Source organism: Parasteatoda tepidariorum, chromosome 3 (genome assembly GCF_982258835.1).
Source record: "Parasteatoda tepidariorum strain Cologne lab strain chromosome 3, Ptep-v5.0, whole genome shotgun sequence".
Taxonomy (NCBI): domain Eukaryota; kingdom Metazoa; phylum Arthropoda; class Arachnida; order Araneae; family Theridiidae; genus Parasteatoda; species Parasteatoda tepidariorum.
In genome coordinates this window covers 41,481,557-41,497,013 of record NC_141757.1, presented here as the reverse complement: position 1 = coordinate 41,497,013, position 15,457 = coordinate 41,481,557, and the positions used below count along the sequence as shown (strand labels likewise).

At 28.7% G+C, this 15,457-nt stretch overlaps 1 protein-coding gene across 2 annotated transcripts in view; it reads right to left on the bottom strand.

Moving 5' to 3' along the window:
- Positions 1-3,090: 3,090 nt before the first annotated feature.
- Positions 3,091-15,457, bottom strand: part of LOC107448012 (atrial natriuretic peptide receptor 1) — a 573,894-nt gene continuing 561,527 nt past the window's right edge. For both annotated transcript variants that reach the window (XM_087159148.1, XM_087159149.1), the window contains exons 19-22: positions 14,239-14,413; positions 8,603-8,701; positions 7,311-7,402; positions 3,091-3,618 (exon numbers count right to left, since the gene is read on the bottom strand). In XM_087159148.1, coding sequence (XP_087015274.1) covers positions 3,493-3,618; positions 7,311-7,402; positions 8,603-8,701; positions 14,239-14,413 — 492 coding nt within the window. In that variant the 3' untranslated portion in view covers positions 3,091-3,492. The remainder of the gene's footprint in view (positions 3,619-7,310; positions 7,403-8,602; positions 8,702-14,238; positions 14,414-15,457) is intronic.

Below are 15,457 nucleotides of genomic sequence, written 5' to 3'. Positions count from 1 at the left end.
ATGATTTTTAATAATTATTTATTATCTTTTGCTGCTTTATTTAACAATAGTAAAAAATATGAGTTTAAAGGTACGAAAACTTTTACACCATTTTAAAGAATTAAATTTTATATAGAAAGGTACAAAATTTCAACAAAATTGATCGAATTGTTCCAGAGAAATGGAATTTTTAATGTCTGACGCTTTTTAAAATTCCTTTTTCAAATTTTGTATTTTGTTACATAAAATTAATTTATTTAGAATCATGTAAAAGTTTGCATACTTTACAATGCAATATTTTTTTTGCTAGCATTAAAAAAAATAATAAAAAAATCATTAAAAATTTTTTTTGCATGAGATTATTTTTTAATAAACGAATTTTTACTTTTGTGAAAAAAAATATCGATTTGCTGGACAATTTCTGGAGATATGGCAAACTACGCAAAACTACAATTAACATTAAGGATTCCAAACTTATGATCTTTCTGCTGAACAAACTATTGAGATCATATTTCCCGAATTGTGACTACCCCCTATATTTTGGGAACCAGGAATCATAATCCGTCAGAAAAAAAGATACGGTTTTTAGAGAAAGTACGTATCTGCCTCTACTTTCGTAACTAAACATATCGACGGCAATTTCCTTATTTGAGGTCATCCCCTCGAAACATTAAGATTGTTAAATACTTACTTGTTCTGAACCATTCGGATCATATCTAGAACGTGAAAACCCGTTCGTAAAATCAAAATGTATTCAGGCTATTTAGTTTATTTCTTTGCGCATTATACATGAAGTAATATTGTAGTTCTAAACTTGTTTAATTGCCCTTTAACTACAGGTAAACATATAAAGATAGTACAGTAACATTTCTGGTTAGCTCTATTTCACACATGGCATGAATCCGACTTGTAGGTTATTTCATTCTATACTTTAACAAACGAGACTCCATCAATATCTGTAATCCTGTTTCTCACTTCTGATATGTTGGTAGGTAAATGAAACACGTAGACACTTCCCCATTTTAAAATGTAATGTCTAATAATGTTCAAATTATTAGACACATTGTAGTTTTTTTAAAAATAAATACATGTTTTGCGCGAGTTTATATGCAATACGTTTATATTTAAAGATATATGTAATTGCTTCTTATTCAGGAGATTTTTTATAAACTTCCCATTTGTATTTATTTTTAACGTATTGAATTACAATGCCAACCAATTGATACACGAACGCAAGCAAGTACATACCGGTTTCAGTCTTGTTCGCACGTACGTTAGTTGTGGACGTGTTTCTGTTGCTTTATGCGCTGTGTTTATTTGTTCGCTGTTTTATACTTCACAGTTATTTGCTTATTTTGTGTGCAGTGCATGAATAATCAATTGGAATAATTTCCCCATGAATAAAAAAGGCGATCTGTCACCTAGTAAAAAAACTGAAGTAAAGGCCCTCGTGAATGCTAAAATATTTTCAAACCTCGAAACATCACGAAGATTGAGGGTTTCTAAATCTAGCATACGGCTCAAAAAAAGAAGAAAATTGAGTCAAGGGACGAATTGATTCCGAAACAAAAGAAAATCAGCAGAATCAGAAAACAGCAGAATCTTATAGTGCAGGGATGGCGAACCAATGGCACGCGTGCCATTTATGGCACCCGACACAATATTTCGGGCACGCCACCGATCACATTTGTTATTACACAAATGGTATTACACTATGAAGCATATGTAACAATTAAATTAAAATTCACAAAAAAACACACAAAGTAATAAACAATTATTAATAAAAAATTAACAATTAATGCTAAAAAAACAATTAATAATCATAAAAAATAAGCTAACAATAAATAACTAGCAAAAAAATTAACAGTCCTGCTTAAACTAACATCTTACAACCTAATATAAGTTATTTGTCATCTAATCTGCAACAACAGAAGTCACACTGATGTTACTTTAAGTTGAATTACGCGTATAACTGAGACAGTGCAAATTTTTTTTTCAATGTAAATAAAGAGTTTTGAGTTGATAGTATTTAGTATTAATTTTTTCCCAATAATCACGAAGTCAAAATTATTTGACGGCACGTCTATGACCTCATCAAACATTTTTTTAGAAAAAAATGGCACGTTGGTGTATAAAGGTTCGCCACCCCTGTTATAGTGAGTCTAACAAATTGGCCAGGGACTTTTTGTTGCTTAGTTATTGCATTGACGTCTAAGCAAATGATCTTGAGTTAAAATATGAAATATGCGAATATATTAAATGCTTCACTTATCATTGTACCGAATGACTGTAGGTTTTTATCAGACACTTTATAGAATTACTAGTAAATGTGTGACATATTAATTCGCCGGTAAATTTACACTTTCTACATATATATATTCCATAGAATTCCGAATTCCATTCATTGACAGAAATATATGTATGCATGGTAAAATTTTCTGATGCAGCACTTGTCCGTAAGGAAATATCGAATAACCTTCCAAGTGCTTGTTTTGAATTTACGCTCTCTATACAATGGTCAGACCTTTTATAGAATGGTGTATTCAACGCATTGGCAGTAATATATAAATGTATTTCATGATTTTCAGATGCAGTACTTTTTTTAAGGAAATTTCGAATAACCATCAAAATGCATTTTTTGAATTTACGCTTTATATACATTTAGACGTTTATAGAATGCCGAATTCCATTCATTGACAGCAATCTATATATGTAGAGCTTAATTTTTTGATGCAGTACTTTTTTTAAAAAATAAAATATCGAATAACCATCCAAATGCTTGTTTTGAATTTACGCTTTATATACATTGTTTAGACGTTTATAGAATGCCGAATTCCATTCGTTGACAGTAATCTACACATGTAGAGCTTAATATTTTGATGCAGTACTTTTTTTAAAAAATAAAATATCGAATAACTCCTAAATGCTTGTTTTGAATTTACGCTCTCTACAAAATGATTAGTCCTGTTATAGAATGCGGAATCCTATTCATTGACTGTAATATATACATGCAAGGCAAATTTTTTTAGCAGTACTTATTTTTAATGAAAATTCGAATAACCGTCTAAATGATTGTTTTGAATTTAGAAATAAATAAAAAAATAAAGCAAGGAACACTCAAAAACACTTTATAATTTGCATACAACAACATCAAACATATAATAAGGAATTTTACATCAGTAATCATAATAACATTTTTAAATAATTTTCTACATGGTATTTCATTTCTCTCAGATATATCACTTTCTTTCCGATGGACTCAAAATTCGAGAACAGTCTTTAAGCTCAGGTTACTTACAATGGAAAATGATGGTTATGAAGATATATACTCTGATTGCAGTATTTCTATTTACAATTAAATAACCCATAAGAATATCTTCTATAAGAAACTTTTTTTCTCAAGTTTCTATTGTAGCTCAGGAATGATTTAATCACTTGTGATGAGTGTGTTAAAGTCTTAAGTGCACATGTGATCTGTGATCCCTATAAATCAATCACTTAATCTTAAATCTCTTATAGATTCGTTTCATGTATATCTTTATTATTTGGTATGGTGCATTCTTTCTTTGATTCTGTTATGTTAATAAGAGGCTGTTCTTTTTCTCCCATCAACCAATAAGTTGTCATTTTACCTTTGCCCTAGAATGAAAAATCAGTATTAAATGGAATGAAATAATGAAGGAAATAATGAATAATGAAATAATGAATAATGAAATAATGAAATAATGAAATAATGAAAAATGAAATAATGAAAAATGAAATAATGAATAATGAAATAATGAATGAAGGTGAAATAATGAAATCTTGCCAATGTAGCGAAAATATGTGGGAAGTTGAAAAAAGGAAAACGCTTTTCAATGGACTCATATATGGAGTGTTCCAAAAATGACCGGCGATTTGAAAATTCTTTTAAATAAAACGGAAGGATATAAAAACATAGATCTGCAGTGTTCTAGAGAAACCACGTTTATTCTTATCAAGAATAAAAACTAGTTATACAGTTTTTTCTCCTCAAATGCCGGTAACTTAAAAAAAAAACCTTTAATATTACATTTTTCTCTATGAGTATCATTGTATTAGAAAGATGATGCTATACACAAAATTTACAGATGTGTGTGCTAATATTTATGTTGATGGTCTCATATTTTGAAGCAGGAGATTTTTTGTTTGTATAAATTTTAGCCAGTAGCGCCATCTATTCAAAACCTTCGTAACCAATTAAGAATCTTGGCGTGAATAAATAATCCATCCACCATACAGATAATATGAAGTCGTACATTTTAATTTCTTTCTTATATCTGCTCTATTTTCTTTTTCTTAAATTGTCAGCAATTTTTTTACACTCGGTACTTTATCAGCTGGCCTTTCAAAATATCTTATCAATTTAGCATAACAAATTATAACATGCAATTTAACTTCATAAAATTTAACCGAAAGAAAATTATATCTAATTTAAGAATAAAGCACAGTTGCGTAAAATGTGAACTTCAACTCTATATGAGTTGGACAATAAAGTTTTCGGGTGACGAGAAATATGCATCATAATAATTTTTCCTGAATCCAAAGAATCATACAAATATTTAAAAGATGTTACTTTCAGAAGCTTAGCTACATGAATGTTTTTCTTTCATTTTGAAGTGTAGTTTCCAAATCTCTGCTCTCTATAAGTATTTCCAGTTTCTTCATAACACTTCCTTTATTTTTTTAAAATAAAATCCAAATCGATCCGTGAACTTTTTGGAATGAAGTTTAACCACGGATAAAGAGAAACATTTCGTAAAGACCCAACGGTCACAGTAATTGAAAGAAAAAGATATTCTTCCGAAGAAAATATTATCAATATTTAACTTTTAACCAACATCTATATTTGTAAAACTTTGTTTAAAATGCATCGATATGCTCAGTTTCACGTAAATATTTTATGTATGGAAAAAGAATTCCTGGTTGAAAATATTTAAAAAGCCTCATATGTATTCTGGAAAGTATTTTCCTATTTCTTATTGGAAGATTTAATTTATTTAAAGGGTAAAGAAAGTGCATTTTAACACTTTTGATCCCTATTTGATATTCTGCAAAATTCTACAAATTAATAAAATATTATATATTTATATTTGCTGAAATGTGCGATAAAACTTAATAATTTAGAAAAAAATAAAATAGTGATATACATGCCATAAATATTAATATTATAAATATGAAAAAATAATACCAGGTCATTAAAACCTTTAGCCCTGTTAAAACTCTTACACCGTGAGGTCTCGAACAGATGAAAATGTCTAAGGTAAAATTTTCAAAACCTAGATAATTGATTTTAGTATATTTGACTTGATATAATTTTTCTTAAAACTTCCGACATAGAAAGAGTAACACCAACCCTTATTATTTTATTGATGAACATCCAAAATGTGTTATTTTTAAATTTTCGTTAAAAGTTTCGCGAAAAAATAGTGAATCAATAAATTAAAAAATAATAAAGAAAAATTTCATTAGATGTCGTACATATTTTTAGTTGTAACAATTTCTTTCTTTTGGAAGAACTATAAAAGCAAAATTAATATGCTACGAACATTTTACTAAATATTTGTGTCACAGTAATTTTTTTAAGAAATGTTAAATCCTAAATTCACTAAGATTCAACTTGATGACATCAAGTGTCGTTCCTAAAGTAATATTTATTCTTTATTCACAATAAAATTAGTCTTTTGAAGAGTGATAATGAATTTTTTTTAAGCAACTTGACATTCTACAAAAAATTACAGCTTTATAGATTAAAAACAACTATATAGTCTGCATTGTAAATTTACAAAGGCGTTTTCAAATTATATGTTCAAATTTGCCTTGTTTGTCATGATTACTTTTAAAAATCATTGTATTAAAATACTTAACATACATTATTTCCACACATTCACTTTGCATGAATTTTAACTTGTGTTTTTCCATCAGCTTAATTTGAAATCATTTTTCAAAACGACACAAAGGTTTTAATTTGCCCTAATAATGAGTAGACTTCTTCATTTATCTACTTATTTTTTGTCAATATTTCCGCAACTGTTTTTTTACACATAACACTATAAATAGAAGGCTAAAAATATATAATAAATAAATATATGCAAATTACATTATATTCTATTTTTAACATATAAATATTGTATAAATATATATTTTAATTTAAACTATTAAGCTACACTAAGCAATGTCTTTTGTACTCATGTTTCATCTATTAAAATATTTCCATTTCTCATTTGAATCGATTGCAGTTAAAAAGTTGCAAAATTTAAGTTCTCAGGGCTGATTTTAAGAAGATATATAATGAAAAATGTTTTTAATGCTTCAGTGTACAGTTCGCTAAATATACAGTTCGCAAAATAAAAAATGAATCACCCTGAATAACATTTGATCTAATAATCGGATATTCACGTTCTAGAACTCAATCTTTTTAATAAGCAAAACAATTTTTATTTGTAAGACATAAAAGTTTTCCCATAATTCTAAAGAAGGCAATTTGATATGGCAAAATCGATTCAATATTGTATGAGAAATCGAAGTTTAATAATAATTATTTTTCAAAATTTTATTTCTCAGAAAGTCCTCGAAGTATTTTGCTCAAATTTTGAAGAGAATAATGAAGAATAGAGAAACGAATAATACAAAAAAAGAATAATAGAATAACTTATAAGAATTGTATATCTTACAATTCGACTATTTCTATATTTTTTCGACTATTATTGAATGAAATATTAAAAAGGTAATAAATATTTACTGAAGGTAATTTTTGCATGGAATTATCTTTGGATAAACGAATTTTATAGTATCATGTAAATATATTTTAATTCTCCTAAACATTTCTCGAAACATGGCGAAATATGCGAGAAGTAAAATAACACTAAGTGCTTAAACTTTGGGTAGCTCTCCTGACTAAACTACTGGGATCACATTTCCAAGTTTGTGGCTTCTAAAAAACGGTATGTTCATTCTGAAAAAATGCTTTTTGAGAAAGATTTCGTAGTCTAAAATATCCTCTGCATTAATTAATTATCATATTGGAGATTACCCCCTCGAGCCATTAAGATAGAGAGCTAGAACTTGAAGATCCGATCATTAGATTAAAAGTTATTTAGGGTGGTCCGCTTTTTTATTTTGAACACAGTACAAGAGACGCAAATACATACAAGTTAATTTTTAACGCTAAACTTAGGATCATCACAAAAGCAGTAGAATGTCAATTCATAGCAGAGCGTATAATTATTTCTGATTTAATATTATTTTGATTTCTATATATAATTAACGATTCATCCATGCATTAGATAAATGCCATAATAAAAGCTAATTACCTTGATTTCTATATCTCCTCGGCATTCTAACAGAAATGTTTTAAAAGTGTCAAGAACTTCCTTTGTTTTTGTACTCAAATGTATGCGTAAAGCTAGAAAAATAGAATATATATATAGAAAAAGGAACCTGCAGCAGTATTTCTAAACACTATACCAAAAGTTTATATAATTAGAATAAGAAATAATGCATATCACCAGCATGATGTCCATAAAAAAACTATAAAACGAAGATAAATACGTGCACATGTTTCTTTGTTCGAGTTATCTCTGATATTTCTATATTTAAGATTTTTTTGGGCATATGTTCTGCCCCAGAAATTTTTTCAAACGATTTTTTATAAATAAATGAGAGAAAGTACATATTTTGAATAAACACCAGCCACGCAAACATTCTTTAAATATTTGCTTACTCATTAAATCACTGTATTCATGATAGACAAACATTTAAACTAGATTTTTTTATAGACTAGAGATATTCTCTAAATTGAACAATATATGTATTGCTAAGGTATAAGAAACTAAAAATCAGATTTCTGTTTACAAAAGAGGAACACTAAATTTTTGCAATATTTCATATATTTCGATTTAATAGAAATTAATATAGTCATAGGTGAATTTCGCGCCGAAGTCTAAAAAGTACCACCCTTCCTAATTACTACCTTAAACTGTTTTCTTACATTATTTTTTAAACTATACTACATCTTCTAAAACTACTAGGTCATTTCTTTAACGCATTTTTCAACTGAAGATATGAGCACTTTATCTATGGATCACCCCACTAAGAGTTTATATCTTTCAAAATGGTACTATCGTCAGAAAATATGCTAAATAATCATTGAATTATAAATATATAATCATATAATATGATAAATAATCATTTAGTTCGATTGTATGTGAATAAACATAACCAATAAAACACACAGACGTTGTTGAGTGGTAGAGCTTCTCGCTCTCCTGCCGCAGGTACTGGGTTCGACCCCCGTGCCGGGCAAAGGTAGACTCAAACTTTCATCTTTTCAGTAGGTCCATAAAATGAGTAACATGAATGCTTTTGGACTAAACACTGGTGATTCCGCATTCAGCTGACCACCCAACCAAAACATCTGCTCCTGCACTCCAGAGCCTAAGGTCAGGAAAACTGAGATTTTCATAGTAGGTCTTTGCCCTCTATAGGCTGTCATGCCACTGAGTTTAGTTAAATAAAACACGTAATTACAAATTAAAGTATATTTTGTAAATGGTTTTAAGTGTTATTTTAATTGTATACAAAATAATATTTTAATTAAACTTACGCGATCCTGTAGATTCCATTCTTGAAGCTGTGTTTACGGTATCTCCAAACAAACAATATCGAGGCATTTTAAGTCCTACTACTCCAGCTGCACATGGTCCTATTAAATACAAATATCGATTAAACTCTAAACAGGGATTTTCAAACATCTAAACACGGATTCTCAAATATTTTTTATCCTCAATTCCATATCTATGATTACCTGTGTTCCAAGACCATTTGATCTATTTTTTCTCTTAATATGTTCAATAAAACGGTAATAAACAACAATTGTTTGAATCTTAGTAATGAAAATAAAACAGATGAGAATTAATAAGTTAGATAGTTGTTTGTAAAATACAGTTGGGTACTTGCAACCCGAGAAGAAGAATACTACTGAAAGCACATGGAAAGTACATGGTTGAAATCACGTGGTCCTGGTCCTGCACGTAAACGTTCCATTTTTCAGACTTGGTTTATTATTACGCTGAATTATTTTTCGGATCAGATTTGATTAAATGTGTACAAGCAAAGGTCACAAGTAAGTATTGATCCTGGTTGCCTGCTGAGACTTAACGTAAACAAATGCCACAATTTATCCAAGAGTAACGTGAGTTTCGATTATACAAATGTTTAAATTATAATAAACCAAAGGTTTGAAATGTAAATAGTTTAGTATTAAGTTAGTATAATAGTTTAGTATTTCATTAAATTTTTGCATTTAGAAAAAAATTCGCTGACTAACAAGAAAAATTTAACTATTTGAGTTTTAATCGTTACTAATACTTTAACAACCCTTGATTTAAATTATATAACTAAAATAAATCATTAAAAAAACTTTCAACTACATGATTCATTTTTTTTGAAATTTCGGTTGAAACTATTAGATTAAAATGATGGCCCACTTTGCCGCATTTATATGTCAGTTTCAAACTTTGAACTCGAACTATGAAGGATGAATATGGTCTCTTAACGCTAAGTTACTGCCAGGAATAGGGAAAAAAAAGTGCTCCAGGCTGGAAGTAAAAAATTTCAAGACAGAAAATCTATCAGGATCATATAAGAGCAAGTTTGTTCGTAAAATTTGTCTCGCGAAATATATGGACAGTGACCGTAAAATAGCATTATGGGTAAAAATCATAGGAAGCCTGGGCATTGACACCGTTTGAAACTCGAGTAGTTTGTTTTTCTATCCAAGATTAATCGTTGAAAGAGATTAAGTATAATTTGTCTACGGAAATAACTCCCCCCACCACAAAGTCTGAGGCCGTCTGCTGCAATGGAAATAGGAATAGAGCATTTTAGGGAAGATAGCTTTCTCTTCACTCTAGAGCCAGTACAATAGACCGGAAAAAAGATTACCTTTCTTTAACCTACCCGAGCCGAAACCTGTCCTAAACAGTGACCTCACACCCCTACTTGAAATAGTTATACCTAGTTACCATAGTTACAGCTGCAGGCCCAGATGAATGGCAAGGATAGTTCTTACTTTAGACAAGCTATAGTAAAGTGCTGTTATATATCAAAGAGTGTGGTAATTGCGTGGCTGTCTACGGTCAGCGATGTGAAGAAAGTAAGAATTTTTTTTTCACCAACTGGGATTGAACCCAGAACTTTTGAACCTGTAGCATAATGCTGTAAATATTATGCAATACCGCAGAAAAAGGTGGTTGCCGCAATAGGAAATTGTTAGAAAAATAACTTAAGTAAATTAGACCAACTGCTTATTTCGTTTGTATAAATTCTTATTTTAAAAATAACCTAGACAAATATTGTTCTATTAAAAAATTTTATCAGTTTTTTTAATAAAATAAATTTTTGGTATGAATTATTAAAAAAAAGTAATTATTAATTTTATAGATTTATTTCTATTTAAATATATATTTTTTTACTAAGACTTTCCGTTTAAGTATTTTCTTAGGTTAAGTACTTTCTAAATTTTAAAATGGTAAAACAATTGCAATAATGACAAGTACGTATGATATGTATTTTTTAAATTAATATGTATACAGATAGTACTTAATAGTCCCTAATATAAATGATCAAAATACTTGTTAAAAGTAAAAGACAAATAATATGCACTTCGGAGATCAAATATCAAGAAGAACCCTAATAAAATTTAGAAAAAAAAATTGTAGCAATTTTTTATGAAAAAATGAGTAAAAAATATAATGATAAGGGATGCAAAACCCATTACCGAAATCTTACAATTTGCGATTAATGATTGTGGATTAAACGATATCAAATTCTGTTTGATTAGAATTCGAAACTGTTATAGATTTTTTTATACAGTACCTTTACTTTTTGATGTTTGCTCAGTTTAAATTAATTTTTCTTTCAATAAAAAGGCTAATTTTGAAAATACGAAAAAAAGAAAAAAAATGCAAAAGACAATCAAATGGGTGGGATTTTCAAAACTTTGTAATCTATCATTTCTTTTCCTTTTTTGTGCCATCACTTTTATGTAAATTTGCGACCTTTAATGTATTTATTGCTTTATTTTTTTATGCTTCTTTTATTTTAGATATTCTTTTATAGAAACACAACTCTACAAATTAATTTGCCATAATTAAGATTGCATTTTATGCGAAATTTACCCTAGCAGTTTGTTGGTTTTTATTATTTACTATTTAAAAAGAGAATAAGGAACATTTTGCGTTAGAAGGCTAACGGGAAGCAGAAATTACGAATAGAAATGAACATACTATAGTTTCGGTTTTCTAATGAAGAACTTTTCTCAGATTCTTAACACCAAATGGCAATAGAAAATTAAAGAGACACACACGTGCAAAGTAGTTTAATCAAAATGACATTGGTGAAATTATTTTGCACGTGTTTATATCGTTACTTTTCTATAATCATTCAGTGTTTAGTTAACGTGAAAGTTCTTGTTTAGAGAACGGAAACTATAATATGTCCATTTCTGTACTTTATATGAGCTTCATTCGCGTAATTTTTCACTTCATATTTTTTAGTTCAATATATAAAATACTGTATAATTGAATGTAGTAAAATATTTTCTTGTTGTATGTCGCTTCAAAAATCACAAGTGTTTTACTATAGTAGTTTTTGATAGAAAACGGGAAGAAATTGAAAAAAAGCAATATATGGTATAATAATAAATACATTTTGAATGGAATATCTTGTCTTTTACTCGACTTCAACGGAACATAAATCATTCTTCTTAGAATAAAATATTTAGAGAGAATTATCATATATATATATATATATATATATATGTAGTTTCTATTGTATTTGTATTGAAAAATGAGGCTTTTCTTAAACGAACCGATGAAACGAAAACCTAACATCTCTAAACAAAACGGGATTTCTATGAAAATTTTGAGTGACTTACTTTTCTATTATATATGAAATAGAAGCATATTTATTCATTTTATAGATAAAAATTGTTTAAAAGTATTTGATATTTTCTTTTGCATTTATTATCTATTGTATTTCAAGCGCAATTTCACGTTTTGATATAATATAACAATAATTTTAGAAGGAAATAATTACATTCTTATTTCGTACATAGTTTAGCTTATCAATTCTTAAAATTTCTATTCTAAAACTATTCATTGACATATAACTTCCATCATTATTATAAGAATTTCTCATCATGTTTAATCCACGTTCTGTTAATTGATAAATTTGTGTATATTAATAGCTTTCTTCTATTAATTTAATGTATATTTTGCAACTGTCACTTTAGTGCAAACTTTTTTTCTGCAATTCGACGCTGAATTTAAATATTTATGTTATTTTCCTAAATAACTGAAAACAACTTCAATGCTTAAATGCTACTCAAGTTTAATGTTGTTTTCAAATTTTAAAAATTAATTTTAGAAATTTTTAAAACGTTGTTTATTTTATACCACTACAGAATAATTTTGAGCGCAATCCAGAAGACATGGGAACTCCTGGATCAAGCATAGAAAGTTTTTTTCTCCCTGTTTTTGATGGAACTGACCCACATTTGCGAGCATGGAGAGGGAGAAAACGAAATCCACCCATGGTTAGAATGATGGCTAGGGGACTATAACCCATGATCCATCTACCAAAACTGAGAATATTTTAAGTGTTGGTTACTATGGTTGGTGCGAACCGGATGCGGATTTCGTTCCGACAAGCCATTGCTTGCATTCGATCTTGGTTCACCACATAGGGAGATGAGTGCTTTTTCCGATCCACAACGACTCTGTTCAATAAATATTATTTCATTTAATAATTTGAATGAAAATGATTTTTTTTCTCTATTTGGGCATTTCCAATTATATTTTTAAAAAAATTATATTTTTAAAATGTTGATGAGCTTTTAAATACTAATTATAAATTCAAAAAAAAAAATGGTCGAATTTCCATTGATTTTACCAAGGAATTTTAGGGCAATGCATGTAGTATTTTTATATTATTTTTTTTTCTATACATGACTGGTGTTAAATATCCACTCATACTTGACATCTAATAACATTTTACTCGGGACCCTAATGACTTTCAAACCCATGGAAGAAAACTAGAACATTTCCTGGTCGAGCATTTTCACAAACTTTCTTTTACAGAAGCCAATGTTTTTACTAAGTTACCTAAAACAAAGTGGAAAATCACGAAAATCTTCATACATAGGTATTGTTGTCTGTGCAACTGAAAACAGAATACAGATCACATTGAGAAAAAAAAAGTTTGGTCAAAACTACCAGAATATGATAAAATTGACCGTGTTTCTGTTTCTATAGAGACACTCAAAAGTTCGGTGATTTATACCGATGTGCTTCAGTAATGATTCTGGTAAAATAAATAATAAAATATAGTTTTAAATTTCTGTGATAAAATTTCTCTTTTTAGGAATGTCTTAAAGAATGGCATAAAAATCATTCATTCGGTTCAATTCACTTTTCAGTTTCGTATTATTTACGAAATGTGTATTAATAAGAAATTGAAACTCGGACTTTCCAGGAAAGCGTCAACATATGAAAGTGAAATTACCAAATGAAAGGCTTAAATATCGCATATTTTGATCTTATTTACCAGATTTATGGTTTTCTTTATACCGGAAATGTTATAACCATACAGTTAGGTAATTTTACCAATTGTTTCTTCCGAGGCTGGTATTGTACCTTAATTGGTGAGCTCTGTGAGATAATTGTTTCTTCCGAGGCTGGTATGGTACCCTACCAGGTGAGCTCTGTGAGATAACTGCTTATCATTATCTTTAAATTTATTTCAAACTTATTAAATAAATCAATAAAATTAAACTGGAAAAATGTGGTCAACGATAAACGGGAATAAAACTCAATATCCCATTTTTTTTTTAATTTCATCCGAATCTCTTGATTAAAGGAAAAAAAACTTATATCACGCCTCAGTGATTTCTTATCATTTAGATTTTAACAACTTTATTTTAATTTTTTTTGTTAAATAAAAGTAATTGTTGTTAAACTTTTTAACACATTAAATGAAAAAAAAAATGAAAAGTTGATAGTGCAGTATCTAATTTCATTACAACACTAAATTATTGCTCGGAATTTAAACTTAAGCGAATAAGAATATGCTGCTATTACAAATAAAGGTCCAGTGACATTAGACTTTCTATAATGAAACTGTTTAAGAAATAGTACTGTTGTATATTTAGTGAAGCTTAAGAGAAGTTGAAGATCTTACCTGTGTGGAGTCCTATTCTTAGTTTCAATTTTTCCTGGGGTCTATGTTTAATAGTAAATGTTTTCACCGTATTAAGTAGAGCTAATGACATTCTTGCTATTTCTCTGGCGTGGAGATTGCTATTTCTAACAGGTAAACCCGACACAACCATATAGGCGTCCCCTATGGTCTCAACCTATAAATAAATGGATATTAAACATTGTGTTAAAGAAAGAGTGCTCCAGTTTTAATAATACATTTTAACAGATAAGTTTATACTTTTTATGACAAATAGTTCAACCAAATTGAATATAAATTAGCCTAGTTTTTTTCTTCGCAAATTTTCAATAATCGCACAAAACTGTAAAAAATTCTTGATGAAATTACTGTAAAAAGTGCCAGAGTTTTAGGTGCATTATCTGTTAGGTCCATTTTACCGTAAATTGCAGTTTTTTTTAAAAAAAATATCATAGTGCAATTTTTCAGTAACGCTTATTTAATTATAGTAAGTCAGGGATTTTACCGTAATTACTACTGTAAAAATTACAAAATATCGGATTTTTTTTGTTTCTTAACATATTTCGGTAAAAATGGATTTTACAGAAAAAAAGTACCAACACCGAGACTGCCGGTACTTTTTATCGTAATTTGATGCGGAATTTTTTGCAGTGTATATGACTTACATTAATCTTAAAATCTCATCAATCAGTTAAATAGTCTTAAAGAGCATCAGTTAATGATTTTGCGGGATGATCGATTACAATTAAGGATTGAAGAAAAAGCCACATTTAACTGAAGTTACAGATTCTCTCTTCACTATTGAAAAAACACAAACCGCCTAATGATAAGGAGCCGACATTTTGCAAAAGCAACAAGGTAGTATTTCTTCGTACTCTTCTAATATGGTGAATTGAACTTAATGCTGTATGTATGTCATATAGTGTACGATAAGGGGCAAGCATTAGGCATTTATAAACAAAGCCAGGTTAGTTTATCCAACAAAAAAAGGTAATACTTTTGGTTGAAACTATAATATGTTAATTCATGTACTTTCTTTGGTGCTTTAGCCCACATTGCTTTTTGCGTTTGTCAGGTTAGTTAAACTTCTGTTTGAAGTACGGTTTATTATTACTAGTAAGGAGTAAACCCTTTAAAAATGTGCTATTATAACTCTGATATTCATTCGAATCTCATCAATCATTATATAAAGTTAATCATAAGAAAAACAAAAAGTGCCCCA